Genomic DNA, 26486 nt, shown 5'->3' on the forward strand with positions numbered 1-26486 from the left:
TCCTTTGGGATCTACACCCTGGAAATGGACCCGGTTTATGATTTCAGAATGCAATTTATTATTGATCCCATAAATGGGAAAGTGATTTGGACTTCCACCTTGAACTTATTGACAATGACAGAAGCAGAAAACCACTCAGGGAGCCTCATCTGAGTCCCAGCTGCTATTTTTGCTCTGTGTTCTTGAGTGAACAGAAATCTTCTGATTCTTTTTAGCACGAGGGGCTATTGTGAGTGTTCTGGGTCCCATGTGGGCTGAACAATAGACACTGCCCTTGGATGTATTCCAGTGTTTTCCCTTATGGAAAGGATATTTCATTGTGATATATGTTCATATATGCTGAAATTTGCTTCATCATTTAATAATTGTGGTACTTGAGTGCTTACTATATGCCAAGCACTGTACTAAACACTGGGATAGATACAATATAAGCTGACTGGATGCAGTCTGGGTCCCACCTGGGGCTCAAAGTCTCAGAGGGAGGGAGAACAGATATTGAATCCCATTTTTACAGTTGAGGAAACTGGGCGCAGAGAAGTTAAGTGATTTGCCTAACGTCACACAGCAGGCAAATGGCAGAACCTCGATTATAACCCAGGTCCTCTGATTCCCAGATCTGTGCTCTTCCTGCTAGGCCATGCTACTTCTCCATGTGAGAGCATTCATTTGAAAGAAAAGCAGCAGCAAGATATTCTAGTACTTTGACCTCCTTGTAAGAAGTCATTATTTTTAAAAATGCTAGGAATTCCTCTAATTACTGTTGACTGACTTATCAGTGAATTTTGCTGTTTTCAGGTTACCAAGATATTTCAAAAGAAGAAGAATTCAGTAACTTACAGTTTCCGGCAGTCCTTTTCCCTTTATGGAATGCAGGTTCTGCTTTTTGAAAATCAATGTAAGTCTGTCTCATTTATTGGTTTCTCCTTCCAATTTTTAAGTTGCACTCTGTTGCACCCTGTCTACAGAAACGCTCTGGGCATATCACCCCCCTCCTCAAAAATCTCTAATAGTTGCCTATCAACCTTCACATGAAGCTAAAACTCCTCACTATTGGCTTCAAAGCTCTCCATCACCTTGCCCCCTCCTATCTCACCTCCCTTCTCTCCTTATACAGCCCAGCCTGCACACCCTGCTCCTCTGCCGCTAACCTCCTTACTGTGCCTCGTTCTTGCCTGTCCCACTGTCAACCCCTGGCCCTCGTCCTACCTCTGGCCTGGAATGCCCTCCCTCCTCACATCTGCCAAACTAGCTCTCTTCCTGCCTTCAAAGCCCTACTGAAACCCCACCTCCTCCAGGAGGTCTTCCCAGACTGAGCCCTCTTTTCCTCTGCTCCTCCCCCCCCCCCAGCACTTGTGTACATTTGTATATATTTATTATTCTATTTATTTCATTAATGATGTGTATATATCTATAATTCCATTTATTCTGATACTATTGATGCCTGTCTACTTGTTTTGTTTTGTTGTCTGTCTCCCCCTTCTAGACTGTGAGCCCATTGTTGGGTAGGGATTGTCTCCATCTGTAGCTGAATTGTACTTTCCATATGCTTAGTACAGTGCTCTGCACACAGTAAGCACTCAATAAATATGAATGAATGAATGTTTTCCCACTGTTGGTTATATAACTGCCTGGCATTAACTAGGTATGTGGAGGTCCAGCCTGAGAATTCCAGTTGACTTGTGGGTGTTGTTTGAATGTAGCAAATAGTAGATGGTTTCTCTGAACTTTATCAGGAAGCATGTCAGAGTGAGAGTTTTTTAAGAGCCAGGACTTCTCCTTTCTTTGAAACTCTCTTTAATGGAGTCCTGCCTTGGTTGAAAATTAGTGGCTTAGTCTTGACCCCTACCCAGCCTGAGAGTTGAGTCTGCACCTCGTGGTTTGAGTTCAGCCCATGTTTGGTTAGCACTGGAAGGGGGACCCAAGCTTCATTTATCCAAGAGGGACACATGTTGAGCATACCTGATGCTTTTGCACATGCCCAGTTATCCCAAAGAATTTGTAATTCCAGAAGTCACGGCCTGCTGGGACTGCCACCTAGGCATAAAAGCATCGCAATGGCCCATCAGTATTCCAGCCACCACCCCACAAACTCCTTAGTCTGTGGGTGGGCTATACAAGATGTTTAAGACCTGGTCCAAATGCAGATGGGTTTTGCTTTGGCCTAAATATAGGCACTTGGGAGAATACAATACAATAGAGTTGGTAGACATGTTCTCTACCCACAAGAAACTTACAGTCTAGAAGGGGAGACAGACATAAAATAAATTGCAGATATGTACATAAGTTTTGTGGGGCTGAGGGTGGAGTGAATAAAAGGTAAAAATCCAAGTGAAAGAATGAAGCAGAAGGAAGAGGGAGTAGGGAAAATGAGGAAATGTAAAGTCTGTGGGGGTGGGCTGAGTATCAAAGTGCTTAGAGCATAGGCCATGCAGAGGATAGGTTGAATAAGGTGGGGAAATGAGGGTTCAGCCAGGCAAGGCCACTTGGGGGAGAGGTCATTTTAATTATCAGAATTTGGCACAGGGGTATAGCTTTTTTGGTAAAGGTTTTTGAGTGTCAGGAGAAGGAAGGAGGGAGTTGGTTGGGGTGGGGGGATAGGGTAGCACTTGTCTCGAGGGCCATGGACTAATGGAAGGGTTAAGGTGGGGGGAAAAAGCTACTGAGACTCCAGGCTATATTCCATGGGGTTTTGGGGGTTCAGACGTTTTTACCAAATCTTTGAGTTTGCTCACTACTTTCCCCAGAACTGAGGATTCCAATGGACTTTGGCTCTAAATGTTATTTTCAGTTGTTTGAATTATATTTAAAGGCCTTCCTTCATTTGTTTACCCTTGATTCACCTGTAGGAGAAACAACTTTACAGCACAGAAGTAGCAGCATCTTACTAAATGTTTCTCTGGTGACCTGACACAGTGATCCCAGCTCTTGGAGAGTTCTCCCTGATAACCAGGGAGTAGCTCAGCCTCTGAGAGACTCTAGCTTCAATGTTTGGGGACAATGGTCTCAATGCTGGGAAGATTATTACGAGCCCTTTATTGGCAAACGCCATCAGAAAGTTGGCTCTGCAAACTTGTTCCACCTGACTGGGTTATTAAAAAAATTTGTCATCAGGCAGAAGTACAGAAGAAAACTTTGTTCTGTCAGTGAAAATGCCTCACTCCAGGGCCTCTCCTCTCCATGGAGAAATGGACAGAGGCTGCCTCTGGTGTCCTAGGGCCTGAATGGTGCATGTGAGCTGTCCTCTGCCAGTAGTTCAGGCTGATTTGAGACTGGCATCATCCCTCTCCTCCCCTGATTCTGCTTTGCTAAGACCTCCTCCTTAGGGGGGGGCCTGTGATGCCTTAAAAAAAAGTCCTCTTTCTAACCATTACAGCTACTTATCCCTCCTTCGTGTCTTTGTGTAGAAATGTAGCCGGCCCAAGGGTATAAACCTTTGTATACATACGTGATGTTTGGCGTTCTGACCAGGGTGTTCAAGCTCTAGATTTCACTTGGCATTTTACTGCACAGCTTGGTGACTGGAAGGGAATTCAGGGAAGGAGGAATCAGTCATTGGCCAGCTCTCTGATGGGAATCAGATGCCTTAGGTTCTCCTTCATATCTCTCCTAAAGATGCTTGGCTTTACCCAGATGGGAGAAATCTTCTACACCTAAAGTAATCTAGAGAGACGTAGGGAGGGGTGGCTGCAAAAGAGAGTTGTGTGAAAAGGGAGGAAGGTGAAGAAAGAGACAAGACAGGCTCGGGGGAGATCGGTAAGAAGTTGCAGTTCTTCCCTGGCAGCAGTCAGGGGTTTGCAGCATGATTGGGATGTGAAAAGCTAAAACATCAAGGGCAGGAGGAGGAAAAGCAATTAAATATAAGGGGCAGACCTGTCCCCCAGAGGAACATAAGCATCTCAATTGGGCAATCCCATGAGCAACCCAGACCTACCCTGATGACTGAGCATGCCTGGCGTCCCGGCTTGAACCATAGAGGAATTTCAATTCAGTTTCTCCAGGCTTTAGCAGCTGTTCAGGCTGGGGGAAAGAGAGAGTAGTTTAGTAGGTGGAATATTAATCTCAGCCTAGAACTGAGCCTGAAAAGGACTGCTCCCTGTAGGCTGAGGGAAAGATCTGACAGAGTGTGGGGGGTTTTGGAGAAAGTTCAGTTCAGTTCAGTGACCTTACCATATAAGCCTGTGAGATTCAATCTTGCATTGAGCTAAATGTTGTGCTTGCTCTGATACTTTGTCTCTCTGCCTCTATACTGCTATTAACCTATCCAATTGGAATTGAAAATCCTCAGTGGCTCTTGCCAGACTGCTGGCCCTGTGTGGGATCCAGGGCCCCGCTGAGGTGGTGAGGAAGAGGAGGAAAAGGCAATGAGGAGAGCCTTTAGACTGAGAGCCCCATCTAAGACAGAGACTGTATCTGAGCTGCTTATCTTATATCTACCCCAGAGCTTAGTGTAGTGCTTGACACATAGTAAGAGCTCAACCACTATTCTTATTCTTTTCCTTCTTCTTTTTATTGTTGTTGTTGTTGAAGAGAACAGTCCAGTATCCCTGACAGCCACTCCTAAGATTACTGAATTTTACTGTTCCTCAGCCTTGGTTGATCTCAAACCAGATGATTTTGCTTTGGTCTCCTAAGGGTCTGATCATTTTGGAGCTGTACAGAGCCTGGGCCCTCTCCTCCTAAGAACTGTCTGACAGGCCCACTTCCCTGACCCTAGGATTTTGCACGATTGCATGGTTTGGAGGCGTGTCTCTCTCCAGGAGCCATCACTGCTCATTTATTTATTTAGCTAGTTCAAGTTAAGTAATGTCTAGAACATGCTGACCTTGGTGGGAATGGGTGGGGAATAGAAATGACACATCCCAGATGGCATTGCTTGAAGGAGTGTCTAGCTGGGAGAATTGATGTTCCTGCTGAGACAGAAACAACTTATCATGCCTTTGGTTAGCATATTCCCTCTGCAGATGTTTCTGCCAACTTGGTGTTTGCAGGTGAGGAACTCTATGCGGGTAGGCTAGGGGACACCCTCCCAGCCCCCTGGAAGCAGTATGGCTTAGTGGAAACAGCACGGGCTTGGGAGTCAGAGGCTGTGGATTCTAATCCTGCCTCTGCCACTTGTCTGCTGTGTGACCCTGGGCAAGCTACTTAACTTGTCTGTGCCTCAGTTACCTCATGTGTAAAATGGGGATTAAGACTGTGAGCCCCTCATGGGACAACCTGATTACCTTGTATCTACCCCGGTGCTTAGAACAGTGCTTGGCACATAGTAAGCGATTAACAAATATCATAATTATTATTGTTATTATTAATAATAAATGTCATACAGTGGGTAAAGAAATAGCTACTGCCTTCTCACTTTGCCAGGAAGTGGCTTTTCAGATCTTGAGCTTCTTGAGTGAGATCGGGAACCCCAGGAGTCCCCAGACTGTCCCCTGATTCTCTTCGCTATAAGATGGAGTCCAGAGATAGAAGTCATGACTGCTTGGCGTTCCAGCCTGCAGAACGGCCTTTTCTCTCAGCTCCTAGATGTTTTCCATACCACTCCCAAGAAAGTTCCCCAATATCTGGCTCTCTAATCTGGTGGTCTGCAGAGGTTCTTATTTCCCATTTCTCATCAGAGATGGTACCATAGGCCAAGACTCAAAAGCACAGGCCAACAACTTGACTTGGAGGTGGGGGAGCAGTGAGCAGTTCCCCCATAAGATTTCTTCCTCCTCTAGCTGATAACAGATGAGGGTGCTGCTCCCTGTGTGAGCCCAAGGTCATTGGAGAGGGACAGAAAGACAATTCCAAGTGTAGTAAAGGAAAATTCTTCAACGTTTCCTTTAAGAATACTATTTAGGGGTGATCTGGTTCACATCTTGTACCTCTGGAGGCTTAGCAGACTTAAATGACACTTAATAGGGCAGAGCAAACTTCAAGAGAGTATAGCCCCTTTATTTTAAAAAAGATCTAACAGTTATCTACAGCAAAGCAGCTTAAGCAAACTAATGTGATTTTAATTTTTCCAAGGGTGAAACAAACAATGTAGAGGGGTTGTCTCAAGAACCACCCAGTGCTTTGATTTTTTTTTAACGCCTTGTAGGACCGAAGACCTGTTCTGAAGCTGAATGCCTATAGGGGAGAATTCTAGGAAAGTGGACTGGGGCAGCCAGAAACCCCACAGTTGTGTGGGAGGGGCGGCAGCCAATTCTGTTCCTCAAACCTCACCCTCCCTCTCCCATCTCCAGGAAGTAGATTCCGGTGTGCTCCTCTCCCAGTACAAATTAAGCACTGGTACCATCTGGTGCTTAAATTGCTGCAATTGCCTCCTTGTTAATCTTCCAGCCTCTCACAGGCAAAGTAAAATTCCTAGTCTTAGGCTTCAAGACTCCATACCAGCCTCCATTATCTATTTTCCCCTTTCAAACTTGCTCAGGCAGGCTGTTCTTGATCAGCCAACCTGCTCACTCTCCTTCACATTTGTCCCCTGCCACCCAGCCACTGCTCACGCTATTTCTCCAGTCAGGAAAGCTCTTGCACCTCCCCTTCTCCAAAGAGCTACTAAGAGCCCATGATCTCCTTGAGTCTTCCTGAGTCTTAGAAGCCCAGGCTTTCTAGCTCCCCCAAAGATCTCCCACTACTCCCAAATTTACCTTTAAATTATGGGTAGGGTGTGTATTTCTGTCCTTGCACCTCAACAAATCCCAAAAATCTACTACTTTGTACATTTCCTATTTTTTGTTAATGCCATATCCTCCATTAGCTTGTGATGTTCTTGAGAGAGGAGACAGGATCTTGTTATTTCCAGTGCAGGGTCCTAGCATAATGTTATTGGGTGAAGGAATGACAGTGAATGAATAATGCCAATCTACAGTCAGTTTAGATTTCTGTATCTGAGTGTCTAAGCTCATCTGGCTGTTAGTCAAATGACTAACTGTTGGGTGCCCTGAGCCCGATGTGCAGCTGGCCTGCAGACGGTAATTAATGAGCATGATAATTTATTGCTCTATCAAGACCATGGGCTCTGCTGAGAGTATGATGTAGAAGTGTCCCTTTGTGGCTCAGTAGATGGAAACCCCACCCCTTTTGGAGTCTAAATGTTTATGCTGGACTGGAAAGAAGGAGGCATAGTGGAGTAGGAATCATCAGCTACTTCTAAGCAAACTAGCTCATTGCTTATTCACAAACGAACTATCAGGCCACAGATAGAACCATCCTAGACTGCAAACTGTAAATCGAAATATACGCCTTTCCTGAGGTGGTGGTTCTGTTTTGTTTGAGAGGAAGCAGAATTCAGGCTTCAAGATAGTCACAAGACTGAACTAAGCACCTCCCTTCATTCATTCATTCAATTGTATTTATTGGGCACTTACTGTGTGCAGAGCACTGAACTAAGCACTTAGAAAGGACAATTCAGCAACAGATAGAGACAATCCCAACCCAACAACGGGCTCACAGTCTAGAAGGACTTCCCTCCTTCCCCCTACCTACAGACCTCCTATTTTTTTACTCGGCACTGACAGTTTTGCTCTTCCAAATGTGAGACCGTATCTTGAGCCTTGGTTTCCCCATCCTCCCAAGAAGGTCAGAATCTGGGCTTTCCGGCTGGCATGCCTACTTGTATAACCCCATGATTCCTACAGGGCCTCTTGACTCTTGGGCTGTTCGGCTCTATTGCCATATAAGTGCGTAGGTGTGTTCATTCAATAGCATTTATTGAGCGCTTACTATGTGCAGAGCACTGTACTAAGCGCTTGGAATGTACAATTTGGCAACAGATAGAGACAATCCCTGCCCATTGATGGGCTTACAGTCTAACTGGGGGAGACAGACAAAAACAAAAACAATAACAGAATGTGTCTGTGACTTGATTTCATAAATCAATTTACGGTACTTGGAGAGAAGTAGAATGAGGGGCCCAAAGCTAGGGAATTGTGGAGAAGCATATGACCTGTCATTTCAGTAAGGTTAGAATTCAATTACTGAAATCAAGTGAAACTGAGAATAGCATCAATCAATAGTATTCAAGTGCCTCCTATGTCCAGAACATTGTCCTAAGTGCCTGAGAGAGAACAGTAGAATTAGTAGCCATGATCCCTGCTCTGAAGCAACATACTGTCAAGAGGGGCAGACACTAAAATAAATTACAGAGAGGAGATAGTTATAATAGCATAAAGATATGTACTACGGGATAGGCGACACAAAAGTGCTGCAGTGGCAGTTAAGGGGGATATATGGTGGGGAGATTAGACGTGAATTGGGGAAGTCCTCCTAGAGCAGAGAATTTTTTAGAAGGGCTTAGATGATGGGAAGAACAATGGTCTGCCAGACGTGAAGAGAGAAGGAGCTCCAGGCAGAAGGAAGGTTGTGACCAAGAGGTCAGCAGCAAGTAAGACCAGAGGAAGGCACCATGAGTAGGTCACCTTGTGAGGAGCAAAGGTGTGTGATCTGGGGTGGTATAGGAGAAGAGGATAAGTAAAGGGGAGAGAGCTGATTGTTTTTTAAAACAATGGTCAGAAGTTCTTGCTTGATGCAGACAGGAATGAGCAATCCCTGGAGGTTTTTGAGAAGTGGGAAAATGTAGACAGAAATACATTTTAGGAAAATGACCCAGCAGCTGAATGAAATATAGACTGTAGAAGGGAAAGGATGAAGGCAGGGCAGAATGTGAAGAGGCTGATGCAGTTGTTGAGGTGGGATGTGACAAATGCTCAGACCGGCATGGTGGTAGTTTGGATGGAGGGGAAGGGGTGAATTCTGGAGGTGTTGTGGAGGAAAAACCAGAACCAACAGGATTTGGTAACAGACAGAGTGGGCGTTGAAAAAGAGGGATGATTAAATGCCAAGATTATGGACTCAAGAGATGGGAAGAATGGTGGTGGTGGTAATTGTGATCGGAAAGTTAGATGGCAGAGAGGATTTGGGAGGGAAGATGAGTTCAGTTTTGGACATATTGAATTTGAGCTGCTGGGAGGACATTCCTTAGTTCTAGTTTAGTGCTTTTATTGCCAAAGCACTTCGACATTATTTATGTTAATTTTGTCCTCACAACACCGCTCTGAGGTCAGAGGAGAGATGTAGGGGAGAGGAGGGAGAAACAGGGGCTTGAGAAAGTTAGATGATTTACACAACGTCACACTGCAGTCAAGTGGCAGAGCTGAGGCTAGAACCCATGTCCTCCAACATGCAGTACTGTCTGTGCTCTTTCCATTACATCACATTGCCTCCTCTACAATCTGTGTGGGAATAGGGGGTTGCAGAAAAGGAGAGCGGAAGGAGTCTAATAACACAGGAAACTTCCTTAAAGTGGTTTGATTTAAATCTGCTGTTCTTGACTCTGGCCACTCTTGCAGTGTGTTTGATTAGCATTGCTGGCACCACAGGATTGTAACTTTGTCTGTGAAGGTTTGAGCTACTAATGGTCCTTCAGGGACACTGCCTCCTATCTAGGAAAATGAAATGTTTGAAGATGATAAAATCCTCTGAATCGTAAAATATTTTTGATCAACAAGGCAAAGCCATGGATCCCTCAGTCTCTCCAGTCCTGAATATGGTGCTAAGAAGCTACTTCAGAGGGTTCTTTTGCTCTTTAAGATGAACAGGGGAAATAATGAAACAAAACCATAAATGGATTTTTTCCTCTTATCTCCCTTTTCTTTCAGATTACCCTAATGGCATCCGACTCACTTCTGCTGTTCCAGGAGCAGATATCAAAGTGTTAATAAATTTCAATGCCCCCAACCCCCAGGACAGAAAGAAATTCACTGATGATTTGAGGGAATCTATTGCTGAAGTTCAGGAGATGGAAAAGCACAGAATAGAGTGTAAGTACAAAGGTACATACCTCAATCAATCAATCAATGGTATCTATTAGGAGCTTACTGTGGGCAGAGCACTATACTAAGCACTTGGGAAAATACAGTGCAACAGAGTCAGTAGACATGGTCTATACCTGCCATTAAAAGTAAGCATTAGCTGGATCCTCTGGCCAGACAGGGAGAACTTGTGATCTCATCACGCCTTTGTTCCCCCCACCAGAATTCATGGCATCTTACTCATTTCTCAGCTTAGCAACATTCCTAGGATTTGTCACTCCACTTGAAAAATAGGTGCCTAGAGTGAGCACGCAACCAGTGTGTAACAGAGCTGGGAGGTTTTCAGAATCCCATAGCTATGTCCTACCCACTAGCCTCCCCCACCTTCCCTTCTGGAGTGGACTGCGCTGCCCCCCTCGGTTTCTCTGGAAGCTCCATCCTGCCCTGCAGCTGTTGCCTAACTGGACAGAGGATTGTTGTAAATCTATACAATCCACCCCTCCTCTCCCCACCCCCCACCATCATGTTGACCTTGTGTCCTCCAGGAAGTAGAATATCACTCCCTCAGTCAGTTCAGGCATTCAGGTGGCTTCTATGCTTGGATTCACCAAGTGAGAAATTCTGAAACATTTAGTGGTTCTGTCTGTTGCAGCGGAACTTGAGAAACAGAAGGGGGTGGTCCGGCCCAGCATGTCCCAGTGCTCCAGTCTTAAGAAGGAGTCTGGCAACGGGACACTGAACCGGGCCTGCCTGGATGACAGCTACGCCACTGGGGAAGGGCTGAAGAGAAGTGCTCTCAGCAGCTCCCTCCGAGACCTTTCTGAAGCGGGTAAGAGTCATGCTTAGTCCTGCCTTCCTAGCCCAATGCATGCAAAACTCTGAGAAATCCAGCCAGTTCGTGCATGCATTGTGCTCATGGAAAAACTGCAACCCAGGAAGCGTGTGGGTGTGCTGTGTGCATTAAAAAAAAAAGTCGTCTTTTGGTTTTCCTCTTTTGACTTCAAATTAAGCAGCACCAAACAGGTATAGCTTCTGTTTGCACATTGAAAGGAAAATGAATACCGAACCCAATCGTAAGACTAGTGATGAAAAATTGTTCTAGGAATAACCCAGCTTGCCCTCTTTTCTTTCTTCTAGTCCTTTTATTTCTTTTTATTTTAAACTTTTTTAAATGGACCAATAGGGAGGAGAGAACCAGATCCCTGTGCTTCCTCTGTACTTTGTGTTTTAAGCATTACCCTCATATTACACTGATGAATGAAATTGAATGAAGCCAAACTAAATTCCCAAGCTTTGTATCCCCCAAGGTGATGGATGCATCCCTCTTCGTGGGGACTCCCAGCTTTTGGCCAGGGTTACCTTCGGCAAAGGACTCTTGCCTGAAGTACAGGGTAATCCGTTATTGCTATTGTTATGGCTGAGATTCAGACTCTACCAAATTAAACAGGTGGTGTTTGGCTAAAAGAAATCTATACTTCTAAGTGGAAAGAGTGATTGGCGTGTCCCTCTTGTTTCTGTATTTGTTTGCTAGCAGCCTATAGAAAGCAATACAATCCCCAGGCCCTCCCGCCTTTATCCGATAAAGGTGTAATCCGTGCCCAGGATGTGAAGTATGCAATTTCCTTTCAGGCTAATGGTGATTGTCCCTTCCCAGGTTGCAAATGCTCTTTCCTGAGCGATAGGAACCAGAGAGGGAGGGGAAAGTAAAGAACCAAACAATGCTAGCTGCCTGTGATGCCTAATTCTACCTCGTGTAACTGCTGTGCCATTAGTGTAGCTGTAATTTTGAAATAACTGTATATTTTGTCTACCTTTAATAGCTAGCCTTAGATGTCTTCTCCCTGAAGTACCAGAGTGGAGGTTCTAGCTCTGCTGCCATATAAAGCATGCTAGGGAACTGAGTACCTAGAAGTATAGTACAGACTGGTTTGTTTTCGCTTTCGGTTTAGTCCACCGTTCCCTTAAAGCCCCACCTGCTTCACTGTCAGAGAACTACTTCACAAATCCTCAAATATCCACAAATATTCTTCAGTACAAGATTTGAGAGAGAGCTCTGTTGGCAATACTTTATTTTCAGAGCTCTTCTTAGGGTGAGAGAAGCTACCTTCCGTCCCCCGAGTGGCAACAAAATGGTGTCGCCTGCCTATGGACTAATGGACACGAGCCCTGATTTAACCCTTTTCATCCCATAGAATTTGCCATTCCAGTCTTTCCTACATTGCCATGTACCTGAGCTCAGTTAAAGGGTCATGTGCCATCAGCCAGACAAATTCTTCTTGATCATGATGCCATTCCATATATCCGCAGCACATGCCTTGCTCCTGGCATGCTCATTTCCAAAGGTGTTTTATTTTTCATAGTAGAAAACAAAAATCCATTAACAAACATGAGGAGTTTAATCAATGGATTTGGTAAACTGACCTAAACTTTATTTTAATGCTCTTCACTCCCTGATGATTATGGAGCTTCTGTTTGGTGTTGTGCAGTGTGATTAATTTGACAAAGTCCCCTTCCTATTCCTGGGCATAATCATTATGGGTTCTGGTTTGTGGGGTTTTGCTCCAGCAGTTGCTCAAAGAAATAGCATGGACTTAGAGACCAAGACCGACCTTCCCTCTCTCTCCACTGACTTGCTAGTGTGAGTGTGGACAGGTCGCTTATACTGTTGTGCTTCCGGTCCCAGGGGCAGAACGATGTAGCTTGGGACCCCCAAAGAGTAGCCACAGTGGACAAAGGAGAGTGGGTTCTTGGAAGACATTTGCACTTCCACTCTTTCTCTGGATGACTAAATCATTGAGTTTAGTATTCAAATGTATAATATGAACCTAGAAGTATGACTGGGGTCTTTCTATATGCCTGGAATCTAAAAATCAGTGGCTTGATTGTGTGTGTGTGTGTGTATGTGTGTGTGTGTCTGTCTGTGTCTGTCCCTACAAGCTGCACCAGCATAATTCCATCCCTGTCTGCTCCCCTTTTGATCACTCTTTTCCTATAGTGCCGACCTCTGAACTAGACCAGCGTGAAAACAGTACAATGAAGGAGGAAGGCTTCTCCTCCCTCTGCTCCTATTCCTGGACTTTAGCCCACTGACTGTGACTTGTTGAAGGCCAACAAGTACTGGAACATCTTCCCTAGGCCCTGCCAAAACTGCTGGGGTCAGAGATGTTTATTTGGTGGGGGCCCAAATCCCATTTCATTTAGGTCACTGTGGGAAAAATTGGGTCAGAGCCTTATACCATATTCTGTATTGGAGTGGTCACAAGACAAGAATTCTAATTTGTTCTTGCCAAGGAGGTGGGTTAAAGAAAGCCCCAACTATAAGCAGTAAATAAGTATGTCACCAAGTCAAGAGCCCCTAGGAACCAGATATTATCAACTCTTCATCTAGGCATTATTGTGGAGTTATTAGCAGATAGCAAGAAGTATGCAGTAAGGTAAGTTCTAAGTGTGGATTTGTAATTGATTTGGGGAGAGAGTGAGTCAGGGATTTGAAGCTTGTTATCTGGACATAACAGGAAGAGGAGTCTATCTGCTTGAGAGCATCCTGACCTTGCAGATAACTCTAGAATCATGGAGTTTCTGAGATCTTTACACTCTGGATCAGGGAAGAATCTGGCTCTAATACTGGCAATGCACCAATGTAAACAGTGAGTGGGCAATTCTCCAGATGCTATTTGCCAGGTAGACCATCCACACTGAGGACACTTGCAGTGGATTGCTACCAAATCTAGTTTGATAAGGAATAACCCAAAGATCAAGAATCTGCCTGCACTTCCTGCAAAGCTTTGCATTTCTTCTAGTTCCTGGTCCTGACAGATGCTTATAAGAATCTCTGTGGTGTCATGAAGTTCAAGTTAATAAATATATTTCACTATCGGTGAAATCGCTAAGAGTGAACAGATTAAATACAACATAAACCCACTTATCATGGCACCTCCAAAGAGTAAAGAAGGTCCCATGAAGCATAGAGAACCTGCCAAAAGGAGAAAATGGAGACTTCGCTTCAGATTTTGAAGCAACTGTCCTCACAGTCAAAGCTGTGGAGACTGAAAATCACCAGATCTTGAAGATATACTTGGTGAAATTTTCAAGAAGGGTTGGGTATATTGGGTAGCAGCATAACCTACTGGAAAAAGCATGGGCCTGGGATTTGGAGAATCTGGGTTCTAATCCCAGCTCTGCCACTTGCTTGCTGTGTGACCTTGGACAAGTCACTTAACTTCTCTGTTTCAGTTTCGTCAAATGTAAAATGGGGATTCCATCCCTATTCTTCCTCTTGCTTAGGCTGTGAGTCCCAGGTGAGATAGGGACTCTGGCCTGCTTAACTTGATTCTACCATAGCACTTAGAGCAGTTCATGACACATCGTAAGTGCTAAACAAAATACCATAATTATTATTAGTTAATATGATAAATTCCTGACCAAGCTTTTGTTCCCCATGCTGAAAGTTTTTGAAGATGGAACTATCATGCCATCATACTGTTCTCCATTAATGGCATTGAGATGAAAGCCATTATTGAGTTGTGCTACTCAGGCAGCATTCTGTTCGTTGACCAAATTTGAGCCTTCTTTGCATTCAGAGCACTTAAGTAGGAACTCTGGGATGTTCTAAAGGAAAAAGAACTTGGCAGTGATAAATTAATAGGTACGCTAGAGAAGCCAGTTCAGAAACCCAGCCGATGAACAAGCCTACCCTGCTGTCCATGCCCACTGATTACTAAGTCTTTTCCTGGTCCATGCCCCCCTACCCGCCTCAAAGACAAGACTTCAAATTGCACCCATAAAAAATTGGGCTGCCTGGTCAACATCAGCTTGTCCTTCAGTACACTGACTGTTGGAGTGGGATATCAATATGACGTCCAGCTCTAAAAAGTCTCGAAGATAGTGGCCATGTCCCTTTTTCTGTCTTTGAAACCTAGACCTCTCAGGCATCACATGTAACTTCTTGAACTGTTTCACCAGTGAGCCAAACTTAGCATTAAATAGAGTGACAGGATCGCTAGCATCCATGCTGATAGGACCCATCAGCATAGAAACAACATACCTAGCACCACACCTCTAGAAGGACTCAATCTCTATATGTCATTGCTGGCAAGAACCTCAACTAAGTCCTTGTGGATAGGCTACTAGACAATTTAACTGCCTTCATCCATTGGGTGAAAGGGAAGATTACAAAGACTTTTGGATTTTAGAAGCAGCTATACCCACAAATCAGTGACTGGTATTCAATGCAGAAGGGACTAATGGTCCCAAACCAGTCTTTTCACTACCTGGCTAGCAGCATAACATTTTTGAATATGCACTACAGTGAGGGGAAGGAAAGTGCCTGGTTATGTTTGTGCTTCTTCAGTAACTACTGAATTATCCTTCCCAAAAAGAATGCCAGCGACTGCAGTCTGTCATTTGCAATTGACTGTGAGCTCAATGTGGGACAGGGACTGTGTCCAACCGGCTTATCTTGTATATGCTTAGAACAGCATATGACACATTGTAAGTGCTTAACAAGTACCATTATTATCATCATCATCATTATTATTATTGGAACCAGAAAAGAAGGCAAAAAAGAGAAGTTAACTGTTATCATTTTATCAAAAAAAAAAAGCCCAAAAAACCTTCAACCTCAGAGGAGAAAGATATATTGAGGAACAAACATATCCTGCCATAACCTGGATTGAAGAACAGGGCTATCAAGTCTCCTTCATTACGACTAGAGATTATCAGCCAGACCCTCCAGTTCTCTAAACCTACTGTGACAATCATAATTCAGGAAAAGGAATCTTCTGTTCCCGTGTCTTCTGAAACATAGCAACTGCCCAATTTGGCCAGAATATGGATTCCGTGGCCTCACTCCTCTTCTCGGGTCTCTTCCAGTTCTGAGGCCAGATTCACTTTTTTTTCCATAGGGATTAACCTAAGGGTGTGGCCAATTGTTTTTATTACTTCTGATTCTCCCTCTGAAAGAAGCAGTGGGGATATACAGGGTGAGGACTGGACACCCAATGTTGGCCTTCATTTCCGGCTTCGGTTTGCTTTCCTTCAGACAGTGCAGGGAGGGCCCCAGTGTTTTCTCTGCTTCTGATGGTTTGGTGGATTCTCAGGACTTCCTATCTCCCTTGCACAGTAGGGAGGGGAGTTAAGGAGATGAGGGACTCTTTCCAGGGTCTAAATAGTTCAGAAAAAGTTTCTAGATGTTCATTTTTGCACCCCAAGAGAGACTGTCCATCCCTGCTCCCTGGAAAGGGGGTAGCTGTGCCCTCATTTCCTCTCTTAACTCAGCAAGGAAACTAGCAGAGGACCTGGGGAAGCTGACCCATGCCTTTTTCCTTGCTCTTTAGTCAACAGATTTCACCCTTTCCTCCCCATCCCCCACCCCACCTCCAGGCGAGATTCCTGGACAGAGACGACCATTTCAGTTCCCCTGAGAAGTGGCAGTCTCAGGATGTCTCATTGAAAGTCCTGAATGTCTCCAGCTAACTTGCTTGAATTTGGCAAGATGGGGCTAAACAAAAAAAAGGAATGCAGTATTTTTGAATGGATGGTGGCTGCAGATCGAATGCCGTTAGAGTGCTGGAAATGAAAGTGGGGAGCAAGGCTGGGGTTAAAGAGACTCTCCTTGCAAGATTTTATGGTTTTAGGGGCTCCCCACTCAGCTGGAGAAAGATATAATGAAGGTTTTTCCAAGCCCAAGTAGTGTTGCCAAAGCAGTCTTCCCCTCCAAGGGTTGATGGTAGAAGCTTGGTGCTGTGATCTCTGAGCAAGGGGAGAGTAAAACTGAGGTCTTCTGTCCTGCCACTGGCTGTGCTCTCTCTGGTGGCAGGTGGGTGGAAGAGGCAGAGGAAGTGGTTATGCTCAGCATTCTTGCCCTGGAGGGAGAGTTGTCACAAAGAAGAAAATAAAGGAAGTTCTGGGGAAGGGGGGGGGGGGGGGACCCTTGGGTTTTAGGAAGTCCTGGCAGAATCCCTGTGTGGTGGGTGGGGGGAGAAAATTAGGGAGGAGGGTGCTGGTCTTTGATAGACTTTCCCAACATGAATGGCAGAATAGATTTCTCTGCCTCTTGCCCATGTCCCCATGATGTCTACCCAGCCTGCCAGATATTCATCCACTTAAAAACCCCTCTTGAGTGACAAGCCAGCTTAGGCTTCACACCAGGGTTCTGCCTGCTCTGACCCTGCCTCTGAGACGACACTGCACAACTCAACAAACAACATGGAGCCATAATGTCAAGGTGACGCTTTCAAGTTATGGAAATAATTTTTTTTAATTAAGTTTAGTTTCCTTTTAACCATCAAAAAATAAAGGTACTATGAAATCCACTGAGGTTCAGTATTTTTGCAGGAGTTAATTGTTGATTGATTTTTAAATAAAAAAACTTTCTACCCCATGCCCCACTCCTCTCCAGCCCTGTAACCAGGGCAACCTGGATTGGTATCTGCTCTCCTTTGCCAATCCTGGAGGAAAGTACATGCACCCAATATTTTTGTTTTTGTTTTTTTTTTTACTTTTTTTAAAAAAAAACCACACTGCTTTGCTTTCCTTTTGAGAAGCTGCACAGGGTGATAGCCTAGTGATGTAGAGCATGACTTCTCAGCCCTCCCCTCTGCTCCCACCCTCCTAACAGTCTTCTCTAGATGGACTGTGGAATATGGAAGGTGGTGCTAAAAGCCAGGGTAGCTTTTGATTTTTGGCTTTTTTTTATTTTAATTTTTTTTTTTTGGCACTCGGATGGACGTATGCTTCCCAGCTGAAACTCCTCACCAAGGCAGAGTCACAAAAACCTTAGTGTAAGAGTGACCTCCAGCTCAAAGCGTCCACCTTAGCTGAGCTTGTTGCGTATGCTGTGTAGCTCGGGGCCCTCTGTAGTTGCAGTTAGAGGAGCTCCAGTTGTAGATCAGGTTGAGAGAGAGGATATTGATGAGCCAGGTCGTGTCTCCAGTCTCTAACCTATGGTATTGCATGTCCTGGGCAGGGAAGCGTGGGCGTCGCAGCAGTGCAGGATCGCTAGACAGCAATATGGAAGTAAGTAGGAAGCAACTGATGTCTAGCTGGATGTGATGATGTGCATTTTCCAACCTTTATTTTGCTCCTCCTCCTCTTCCTCTGATACACACACGCACACGCACACACTCACACATCTATAACCTGCCTGCCTCAGATCAAATGCATGCCTAGGCTACTCACTCTGTAATTTTATGAAGCTTAAAGAAACACCACCACTTAATGGCTTGTTTTAGATGAAACACCGGGTTGTTTTGTTTCTGTGTTTTTGGTTTCAGCTAACCCTTGTTCCCTCTGTTCCTGCAAGCATGGTTAAACGAACATATGTCCTGTTGCCGCCATTTCAGTCCAGTCCTGGCTTCCAGGACTTTGTTGCGGCACACTCACCCACCGTTCTTGCTGTTTTGACATTTTAGCTGAACTATTGACTTCCATGCTCAGCCATTTGCCTTGCTTACTTTCTAGTTAAATTGCTCAATGTCTGCAGTCATGACACCATGGAATTTCATAGCTAGAACATGGGAGGAGAAAATGAATAAGATAGATGAATTCAATGTGGATTTCATGAGATTTCATTCATCTTCAAGCCATTTAAATATACTGTTCATGTCTTAACTTCAGCTTGCAGATTTTTTTAATTTTCTTTCTTTGATTTGCTTGAGGTAGATTGCAGTTTAAAATCTAGATACATTCCTCCCTTCCTCCCTTCGTTTCTTTTCCTTCCCCTGCCGCCGCCCACACCCCCTCAAGCATAGGTTTTCCTCTGCCCCATAATTGTCTTTAAAACCCCAAAGATTAAATGGACAATTAAAGGCTAAACGGCAGGAAAAGTCGGGGCAGTAGGTCAGAAGAAAAGTGCAAAAGGCTCCTACCAATAAGACTTATGTAGGAATTGGTTTCCAGTTTATCATCCAAACAAAACTGGAAAGGGCTTGGCCCTTTTCAGCTGGACTCTGGAATCATGAAATCACTAATAGCAGAGAGAGGGTTCTTTTGAAATCCTAGTAGTCAATTCAAATTTTATGATGTTCATTTTAGTGTTACATCTGGAGCAAAAAGTAATTTCATGGCTTGGGTTTTTTTATTTGTTTAAATGGGTGACTTTTTAATAAATTCACAAGCTTTAAAAAATAAATTTGAGGAGTCTGTTTCCTGTTTCAGCGTTTTATCCGAACTTTAATCGAAAAGTTGCTGAGGAAACATCATGAGGGGACTGTCAGGTCTTTTAGGGTGACTCACTCTCTGAGTCCTAACCGGGCTGCCAGTGTCCCCACCTTAGCTTGAGAGAAGCAGTAGGTCAAGGCTGTTCTTGCCCGAACCTTCCCATAGCCAGGCAGCTAAGCTGAAGTTTGATGGTTGGCTTGTGAAGTTTTACATTTCTTTCGTTGCCGTGATACTTGAAGATCTTTTAATGTTGATTTCTATGAATTTCCTTTTTAGGGGTCCATCATTAGCAGTCCTCACATGCGCCGAAGAGCTACATCAACCCGAGAGTGTCCATCTCGCCCTCACCAGACTATGCCTAATTCTTCTTCCCTCTTAGGCTCCTTATTTGGTAGTAAAAGGGGAAAGCCACCTCCCCAGGGCCACGTGCTCTCCGGCCCACCGCAGCCCCTTCCTCACCCTCCGGTGATTGCCCATCAGCAGCATTCCCAACACCCCTCCTCCGGGCACCACGCCAGCTCGGCCGAGGGGCAGACCCAGGCCCAGGTGCATGCCCACCATGCCCAGTACTGTCACATGCAGCAGAACCCACCCCCATACCACCATCACCACCATTATCACCCACCACAGCACACCCAGCACTCACATCAGTACCACCACATCCCCCATGGGGGCCACCCCTCACACCCCCCCTACATGCCACATTCCCACACCTCACATGCCCATCCGCCACTGCCCGCCTCCCACTCTGGGCACCCTGCCCATTCTGGGCATGGGGCGCATCACCATGGGCAGCAAGCTGCTGCTTCTACCACTACCAAGCCCAAACACAGTGGCATCAGCACCATTGTCTAGAGGGGGCCATCTTGGCGGCTGTAGTTTCAAACACACATTGCCCAGAGGCATACTGGTAGGCAACCAGTGGCAGATAAGTCCCAGGGTGGATCTCTATAAATTTTTTTTTTCTTTATTTCTGAGCCCATGAAATCAGGCAGTGTAATTGACTTCCACAAGTTCACAGGGTTGGTGATTGATGAAGCAAAGCTCTTCCCAAATAGCACCGTCACCCTGGGACTTCCTCACCTCCACTTGCAGGAAGGCTGGGTTTTGGCTAGTCAGTTTTATCATTGGCCTTGCCACCTGCCCTCAACTCCCTATCCCATCACATCCCTTGCTGATTTTACATTCATTGAACAATCCAACCTAGAAAAGGAGACATGCGATCCAAAAGGAAAAAAAAAGATATTGTTCCATTCTTGCTCTTTTATTGACAATGGGCAAAAATATAAGTAGACCTGATATGGTTGATGAAAGTACGTAAGTAAACTTTATATAATATAAATATATATAAATATATATAAATATACTGTATAGGTAATGTGTGTGTGTGTGTGTGTGTGTGTGTGGAAAACAAACTTTTCAGTCCACAAAATTAGCAATATAGACTTTACAAGGAATTCCACTTACTTGATAGGAAGACAGTACAAGTAGATGAATAGTGTGTGAAAGAGTAGGCCAAAAACTTAAAATGCTAGAAACAAATTTCAGACGTTTCAGTATTTTCATAAAAAGAAAAGTCCTTTGGGACTTGCTAAAAAAAAAACTCTAAGCAATCATTAATGAATGTGCCAAGTAACATAGCATCTAACTGTTTGAGTCCAATATTGCTTTGTATAAATCCTTATTTTATTAACAAAATAATATCCTAAGTAATCAATATTATAACTGCTCTGTTATTTCAGGTAAGCAAACTAGTTAAGATGCAGTAACTCTACAGTAGCAACATGGGATGACCATTGGGTTGTCCTAAAGCATCGGTTACACAAATTCTTAGACACTTTAAAGGCTGTGATAACTGTGAATTTACATGATCCACAATTATTTTATACAGTTATGAATTAATGGCCACATAGAGCTACATGAGAGGTGCATACCCAACATTGCAAAATCATTCATCTCCAACATGAAAGCTACCAAGATTCATCCTTGTTTCCTTAACACCATAACGTGCTCATTTTGTTTCCAAGTCATAGGATCCACAGGTCCTTGACCCTCTCTAAACTTGGATGGTTTAATTTAGCATTTTAGTAGTGTAGGGTGTCGTAGGTCTTGCTTGATAATTCCATGTAGCCATGCGCTGGCAACACAGCTGTGTCTTCGTTTTTAACCCACCTGATCTCATAATTTACAAGTACATCCGCAACACTCAACTGGCTCAGTCTCTCCTACCTTCCATAAGTCCAATTTAGCAGCAAGGCATCATGTAAAATCAAGCGATGCGGCTGTTGCTTCTGTCTTGCAGTGATGCCATCTGCTAAAAGCCATCCAAGATTCTGTACCTCCAGGTTCTGTCCTGAGTCATACATGAGGCCTACTTTGTAGTTTCAGCATTTTTGAGCCACTTCAACTGGAAGTCCTTTACACCTTAACAATAAATAACCAAGAAAGTTTCCAAACTGCACCTACCAAGGTGCAAACTCCCCTTTAAAAAGATGACCAAAAGTTTCTGCGTGAAGGGGTCGGGGGGACGACACCAAGATCCAGAAACCTCTGCTCTTCTTAGGACAGTTCAACTTGGTGGGAGAGGGGGTGCAGGACAATGCTGAGGCAGCAGAAATGGGAAGGGTGAAAACTCCCTAGATTGAGACGCTCCTGGTTTCTGTCATTTTTGTCTTTTTTTTTTTTTTCCATTCTGTTCTCCCCCTTTTTGCCATGCCATTAATATCACAATACCAGCAAAACTGCAAATGAAGCACTTTGTTAATCTCCATAGAGAGCAAATACAGCAAGATAAGAGTTTAGCCTTTAGAAAAGAAAAGTGAATTACTTCCACCTGTCTGTCTTTGTTTGTCCCCAGCATGCAATTTTTCTTTCTTTGGCTTCTTCTCCAAATTGCTCTTTCACAAGAGAAAAAGAACACGCGGAATGTTTATTTGGTTTGGGCTGAGGGGTTTTGGCATCATGGACTATCCTAAATTCTGCAGCCTACCTTAACGGTGGGCTTCCACGGGCTCCCTGAGGCACTCTGTTCCTTGCAGTTTAAAGAATAGTGTTCCTATAAGGGAAAGCAGAACTGTCTTGCATGTCATCTAATGCTAATAGTGTGAGGCTACACTCTACATATTGTATATTTGAAAAATATATCAGTGTTACTGTTGATATTAGTTGAGGCAAAGTGGTAACATTTAAATATGTAAGCTTTTCTTCATCCAGTGGTAGAGTTTAACTGTAACTTGTAGGTTGTTCCAGAAAAGATGTGTAACTGGTACCAAATTCTTATTTCTGAACCCACGTCATGTGGAAAACTAAACAAAACAAAAAGCCTGCCAATCCAGTGAGCAAGCCGTGCCTTGCTTCAGCACGTATTTTTGGCGCTGAGTAATATTCTATGGTTTCTTCTGCACTCCAGAACCATGAGTTGTGGCTTCGGATGCCCTGCTCAAAGTGAGACTCTAGAGAATACATGCCAGGAAGATGTCCAATAAGGGAAAGTTCATGTTGAGGATAATTTCTAAAATGGGTTAATGCCACAGAGCACCCTGACCCAAAAGATTGAACACTGAGATATTTGTATCTTTTCCCCCCTGGCCCTTTTCCACTCTCGTATGTTGTTCTGGGTTCAAATCAAGAACCTAGATGAAGGTTCCTCGGTTATCTGAGGTTTTGGCAAGTTCACTGCTAGCCTGCTTCTCCTTGAAGAAAGCAAAGTTAAGTGGCTAGTGTTTTTCATTTGACCATGACTTTGAATATCCCAAAATGTCCGTGAAAAGTTCACTGCTTTTTTACGATTGCAAGTCTTCACATGTCAGAACAAACCATGGATTAAAAGCTGTATTGAAGCATCCATCCATCATGCCTTGAGTGGGAAGATGGAAGGATTCTGATGAGATATGCTGCTGGGGAAAATTAAATTTTCTCACCTGGAGGCAGAGTTAGTGATTGGAAGGATTTTCTCATGCTTTGCTATTGATGAAGCATCAGTACAAAATACACGAGGAACATTCTTCTCAATTTCCATGAGTTAATCTGACGACATAATTGACATGAAAAGAGGAAGCACAGGCAACAACAAAATAATCTTTTCTGGGACAACAATCCAATATGTATTTGTATTTTTTTAGTTTAAGAATGAAATGTACAACAATGTAAAAATAAAGCTCATCCTAATATAATGTACATGTCTTGTATTGCTAAAAATGTCTTCAGACATCAAATGTAGAATGACTTTCCCATCATGTACTGCATGCAGCAGAAGCCTCTTGTTTCTTGTTAAAATGAGCTGGAGTCAGGCAGCAGATATTTAAGCAATGACTCTCTAGATGTTGACTTGCTGTTCCATATGAACTGTGTGTTTTCTGCAGTTAAGCATGCATTTTGCTGTTTTCGTTGTAAAATATCATCGCAGTTCCTGCCTGCAAAATTAGTAATTGTGTACATATTTAAAAGAGGAACCAATTGCAAGATTTATTTGAGCGAAAATGGGAAGAAAATGGGACCAAGTAGGGGAAATAGAGAACTCTCTAAATTTGTATATAGTGTGTAAATTAGGATTACTCTTCAGTCTGCAGTCATTTTGAAGTTACATGCAGTACCTATCTCCTGCGAGGAACGAGAATTCAGCTTTGAGTTGTATTCAGCTATTAGAAATAGGTCTTGAATGCAGACTGTTAAAGACTTCAAGAAACATCATGCTCACAAGAAGCTTCTGTTCTGGTGAGGCTCAACACCCATTTTGTAACTGTGGGGAAGAAAAGAGTGCTTTCATTTTAATATGCATTCTGTTTGTAAGTAGTAACAGATCCTATCGATGTAAAACTATAACTGTGATCATGTGGAGAAGTCAAATAAATCATTTAAAACTCTGTTTTTTCAGTTTTTCTTATTAAACCCCATCCTGGAGTGATAATGGAAACTGCTCCAATTACTTTTTTTAAATTGATATTCTTTAAAAGGTGGCAGGGAAGTTCAGTGCTTTGGTGGGGGAGGTATAAACTGAAGTTTCATTGTAAAGGATTAAAACAGTTGAGGCAAGTTTCTGACACTACAGAGGTTGCCTTACATACAATCCTTCATTCTGAACCTAGAAAGGTCCTCGGATTGTGTTCCGTTTCTAGCCTGTGCAAAAGCTAGTTGCTATTTCAAATCGGCAGCTGTCTTTGGGAAAAATAAGAAAGGAAGCAAACCTAATTCCCATAACAGGAAAACCATGGGTTTGGTTTGTTCATTGAATTTCCAAATTTTTCTAGAATCTCTTTTCCAGGGGAGAAAACTGACTTATTGGGGGTGGGGAAGTGGGGGCGGGGGAGACTCGCTCACTAGTATTCTAAATATTAGGGAAACCAGGACTGAACAAGTGGGGCAGCTGCACCCAGCTTAGTCGAGGGGAATGCAGACAGAGACCTGGAGGAAACTCTGCTTCCTCTGCCATTTCCAAACTTTATCTCCTCTCTTGACTCAGTCAATCAATAGAATTTGAGCCCTTAAAACCATTCAGTCCATGTCTCTCCATTCCTCAAGAACCTCCAGTGGTAGTTCATCCACCTCTGCATCAAACAGAAACTCCTTACCAAATAAGACATTTGATCAGTTCTCCCCTCTCTTACCTTACTTTGCGGAGCTCCTACTACAACCCATCCTCACACTTTGCTCCTCTAACACCGACCTACTCACTTTACCTCAATCTCATCTATCTCACTGCCGACCTCTGGCCTGGAACTTCCTCCTCCTTCATATACAACAGACCCCCACTCTCCTCACATTCAGAGTCTTATTAAAATCACACCACTTTCCCTGACTAAGCCTTCATTTCCCCTATTCCCTCTCCCTTTTTTGTCACTTAGGTACCCTGTGTTCACCCCATCCTCAACCCCACAGCACATATCCCCCTCCAATCTGGCTTCTGTCCCCTCCACTCTACCGAGACTGCTCTCTCTAAGGTCACTCATGACCTCCTTCTTGCCAAATCCAATGGCTCCTACTCCATTCTAATCCTCCTTGACCTCTCTGCTGCCTTTGACACTGTCGACCATCCCCTCCTCCTCCACACCTTATCTCACCTTGGCTTCACGGACTCCGTCCTCTCCTGGTTCTTCTCTTATCTCTCTGGCCGGTCATTCTCAGTCTCCTTCGCAGGCGCCTCCTCCCCCTCCCATCCTTTAACTGTTGGAGTTCCTCAAGGGTCAGTTCTTGGCCCTCTTCTGTTCTCCATTTACACTCACTCCCTTGGTGAACTCATTCACTCTCACGGCTCTGACTACCATCTCTACGCAGATGACACGCAGATCTACATCTCTGCCCCTGTCCTCTCCCCCTCCCTTCAGGCTCGCATCTCCTCTTGCCTCCACGATGTCTCCACCTGGATGTCGGCCCGCCACCTAAAACTCAACATGAGCAATACTGAGCTCCTCATCTTCCCTCCCAAGCCCGGTCCTCTCCCAGACTTCCCTATCACCGTGGATGGCACGATCATCCTTCCCGTCTCTCAGGCCCGCAATCTCGGTGTCATCTTTGACTCGTCTCTCTCGTTCACCCCACACATCCTATCCGTTACCAAGACCTGCCGGTTTCACCTTTACAATATCGCCAAGATCTGCCCTTTCCTCTCCACCCAAATGGCTTCCTTACTGCTACAGGCTCTTGTTATATCCCGGCTAGACTACTATATCAGCCTTCTCTCTGATCTCCCTTCCTCCTCTCTCGCCCCGCTCCAGTCTATTCTTCACTCCGCTGCCCGGCTCATCTTCCTGCAGAAATGCTCTGGGCATGTCACTCCCCTTCTTAAACACCTCCAGTGGTTGCCTATCAACCTCCTCTCCAAACAAAAGCTCCTCACTCTAGGCTTCAAGGCTCTACATTACCTTGCCCTTTCCTACTTCTCCTCCCTTCTCTCTTTCTACTGCCCACCCCGCACATTCCGCTCCTCTGCCGCCCACCTCCTCACTGTCCCTCGGTCTCGCCTATCCCACCGTCGACCCCTGGGCCACGTCCTCCCGCGGTCCTGGAATGCCCTCCCTCCTCACCTCGCCAGGCTAATTCTCTTCCCCTCTTCAAAACCCTACTTGAAACTCACCTCCTCCAAGAGGCCTTCCCAGACTGAGCTCCCCTTCTCCCTCTACTCCCTCTACCGCCCTACCTTCACCTCTCCGCAGCTTAACCCTCTTTTCCCCCCATCTCCCTCTGCTCCTCCCCCTCTCCCTTCCCATCCCCTCAACACTGTACTCGTCTGCTCAACTGTATATATTTACATTACCCTATTTATTTTGTTAATGAAATGTACATCGCCTTGATTGTATTTAGTTGCCATTGTTTTTATGAGATGTTCTTCCCCTTGACTCTATTTATTGCCATTGTTCTTGTCTGTCTCCCCTGATTAGACTGTAAGGCCGTCAAACGGCAGGGACTGTCTCTATCTGTTGCCGACTTGTTCATTCCAAGTGCTTAGTACAGTGCTCTGCACATAGTAAACGCTCAATAAATACTATTGAATGAATGAATGAATATCCATAATTCGTTTTAATGCATCTCCTCCTCTAG

General features: G+C 44.4%; 1 protein-coding gene across 6 annotated transcripts in view; it reads left to right on the plus strand.

The window, feature by feature from the left end:
- The window catches only part of IQSEC1 (IQ motif and Sec7 domain ArfGEF 1), a 661275-nt gene extending 637458 nt beyond the window's left edge, over positions 1 to 23817 (plus strand). For 5 of the 6 annotated variants that reach the window (XM_029050996.2, XM_029050998.2, XM_029051001.2 and 2 more), the window contains 5 exons: positions 796 to 895; positions 9642 to 9803; positions 10447 to 10623; positions 17761 to 17810; positions 19230 to 23817. In XM_029050996.2, coding sequence (XP_028906829.1) covers positions 796 to 895; positions 9642 to 9803; positions 10447 to 10623; positions 17761 to 17810; positions 19230 to 19808 — 1068 coding nt within the window. In that variant the 3' untranslated portion in view covers positions 19809 to 23817. The remainder of the gene's footprint in view (positions 1 to 795; positions 896 to 9641; positions 9804 to 10446; positions 10624 to 17760; positions 17811 to 19229) is intronic. The other variant, XM_029051004.2, reaches the window with a different exon arrangement.
- The last annotated feature ends 2669 nt before the right edge of the window (positions 23818 to 26486 follow it).

This window comes from Ornithorhynchus anatinus, chromosome X1 (genome assembly GCF_004115215.2).
Source record: "Ornithorhynchus anatinus isolate Pmale09 chromosome X1, mOrnAna1.pri.v4, whole genome shotgun sequence".
Lineage (NCBI taxonomy): Eukaryota > Metazoa > Chordata > Mammalia > Monotremata > Ornithorhynchidae > Ornithorhynchus > Ornithorhynchus anatinus.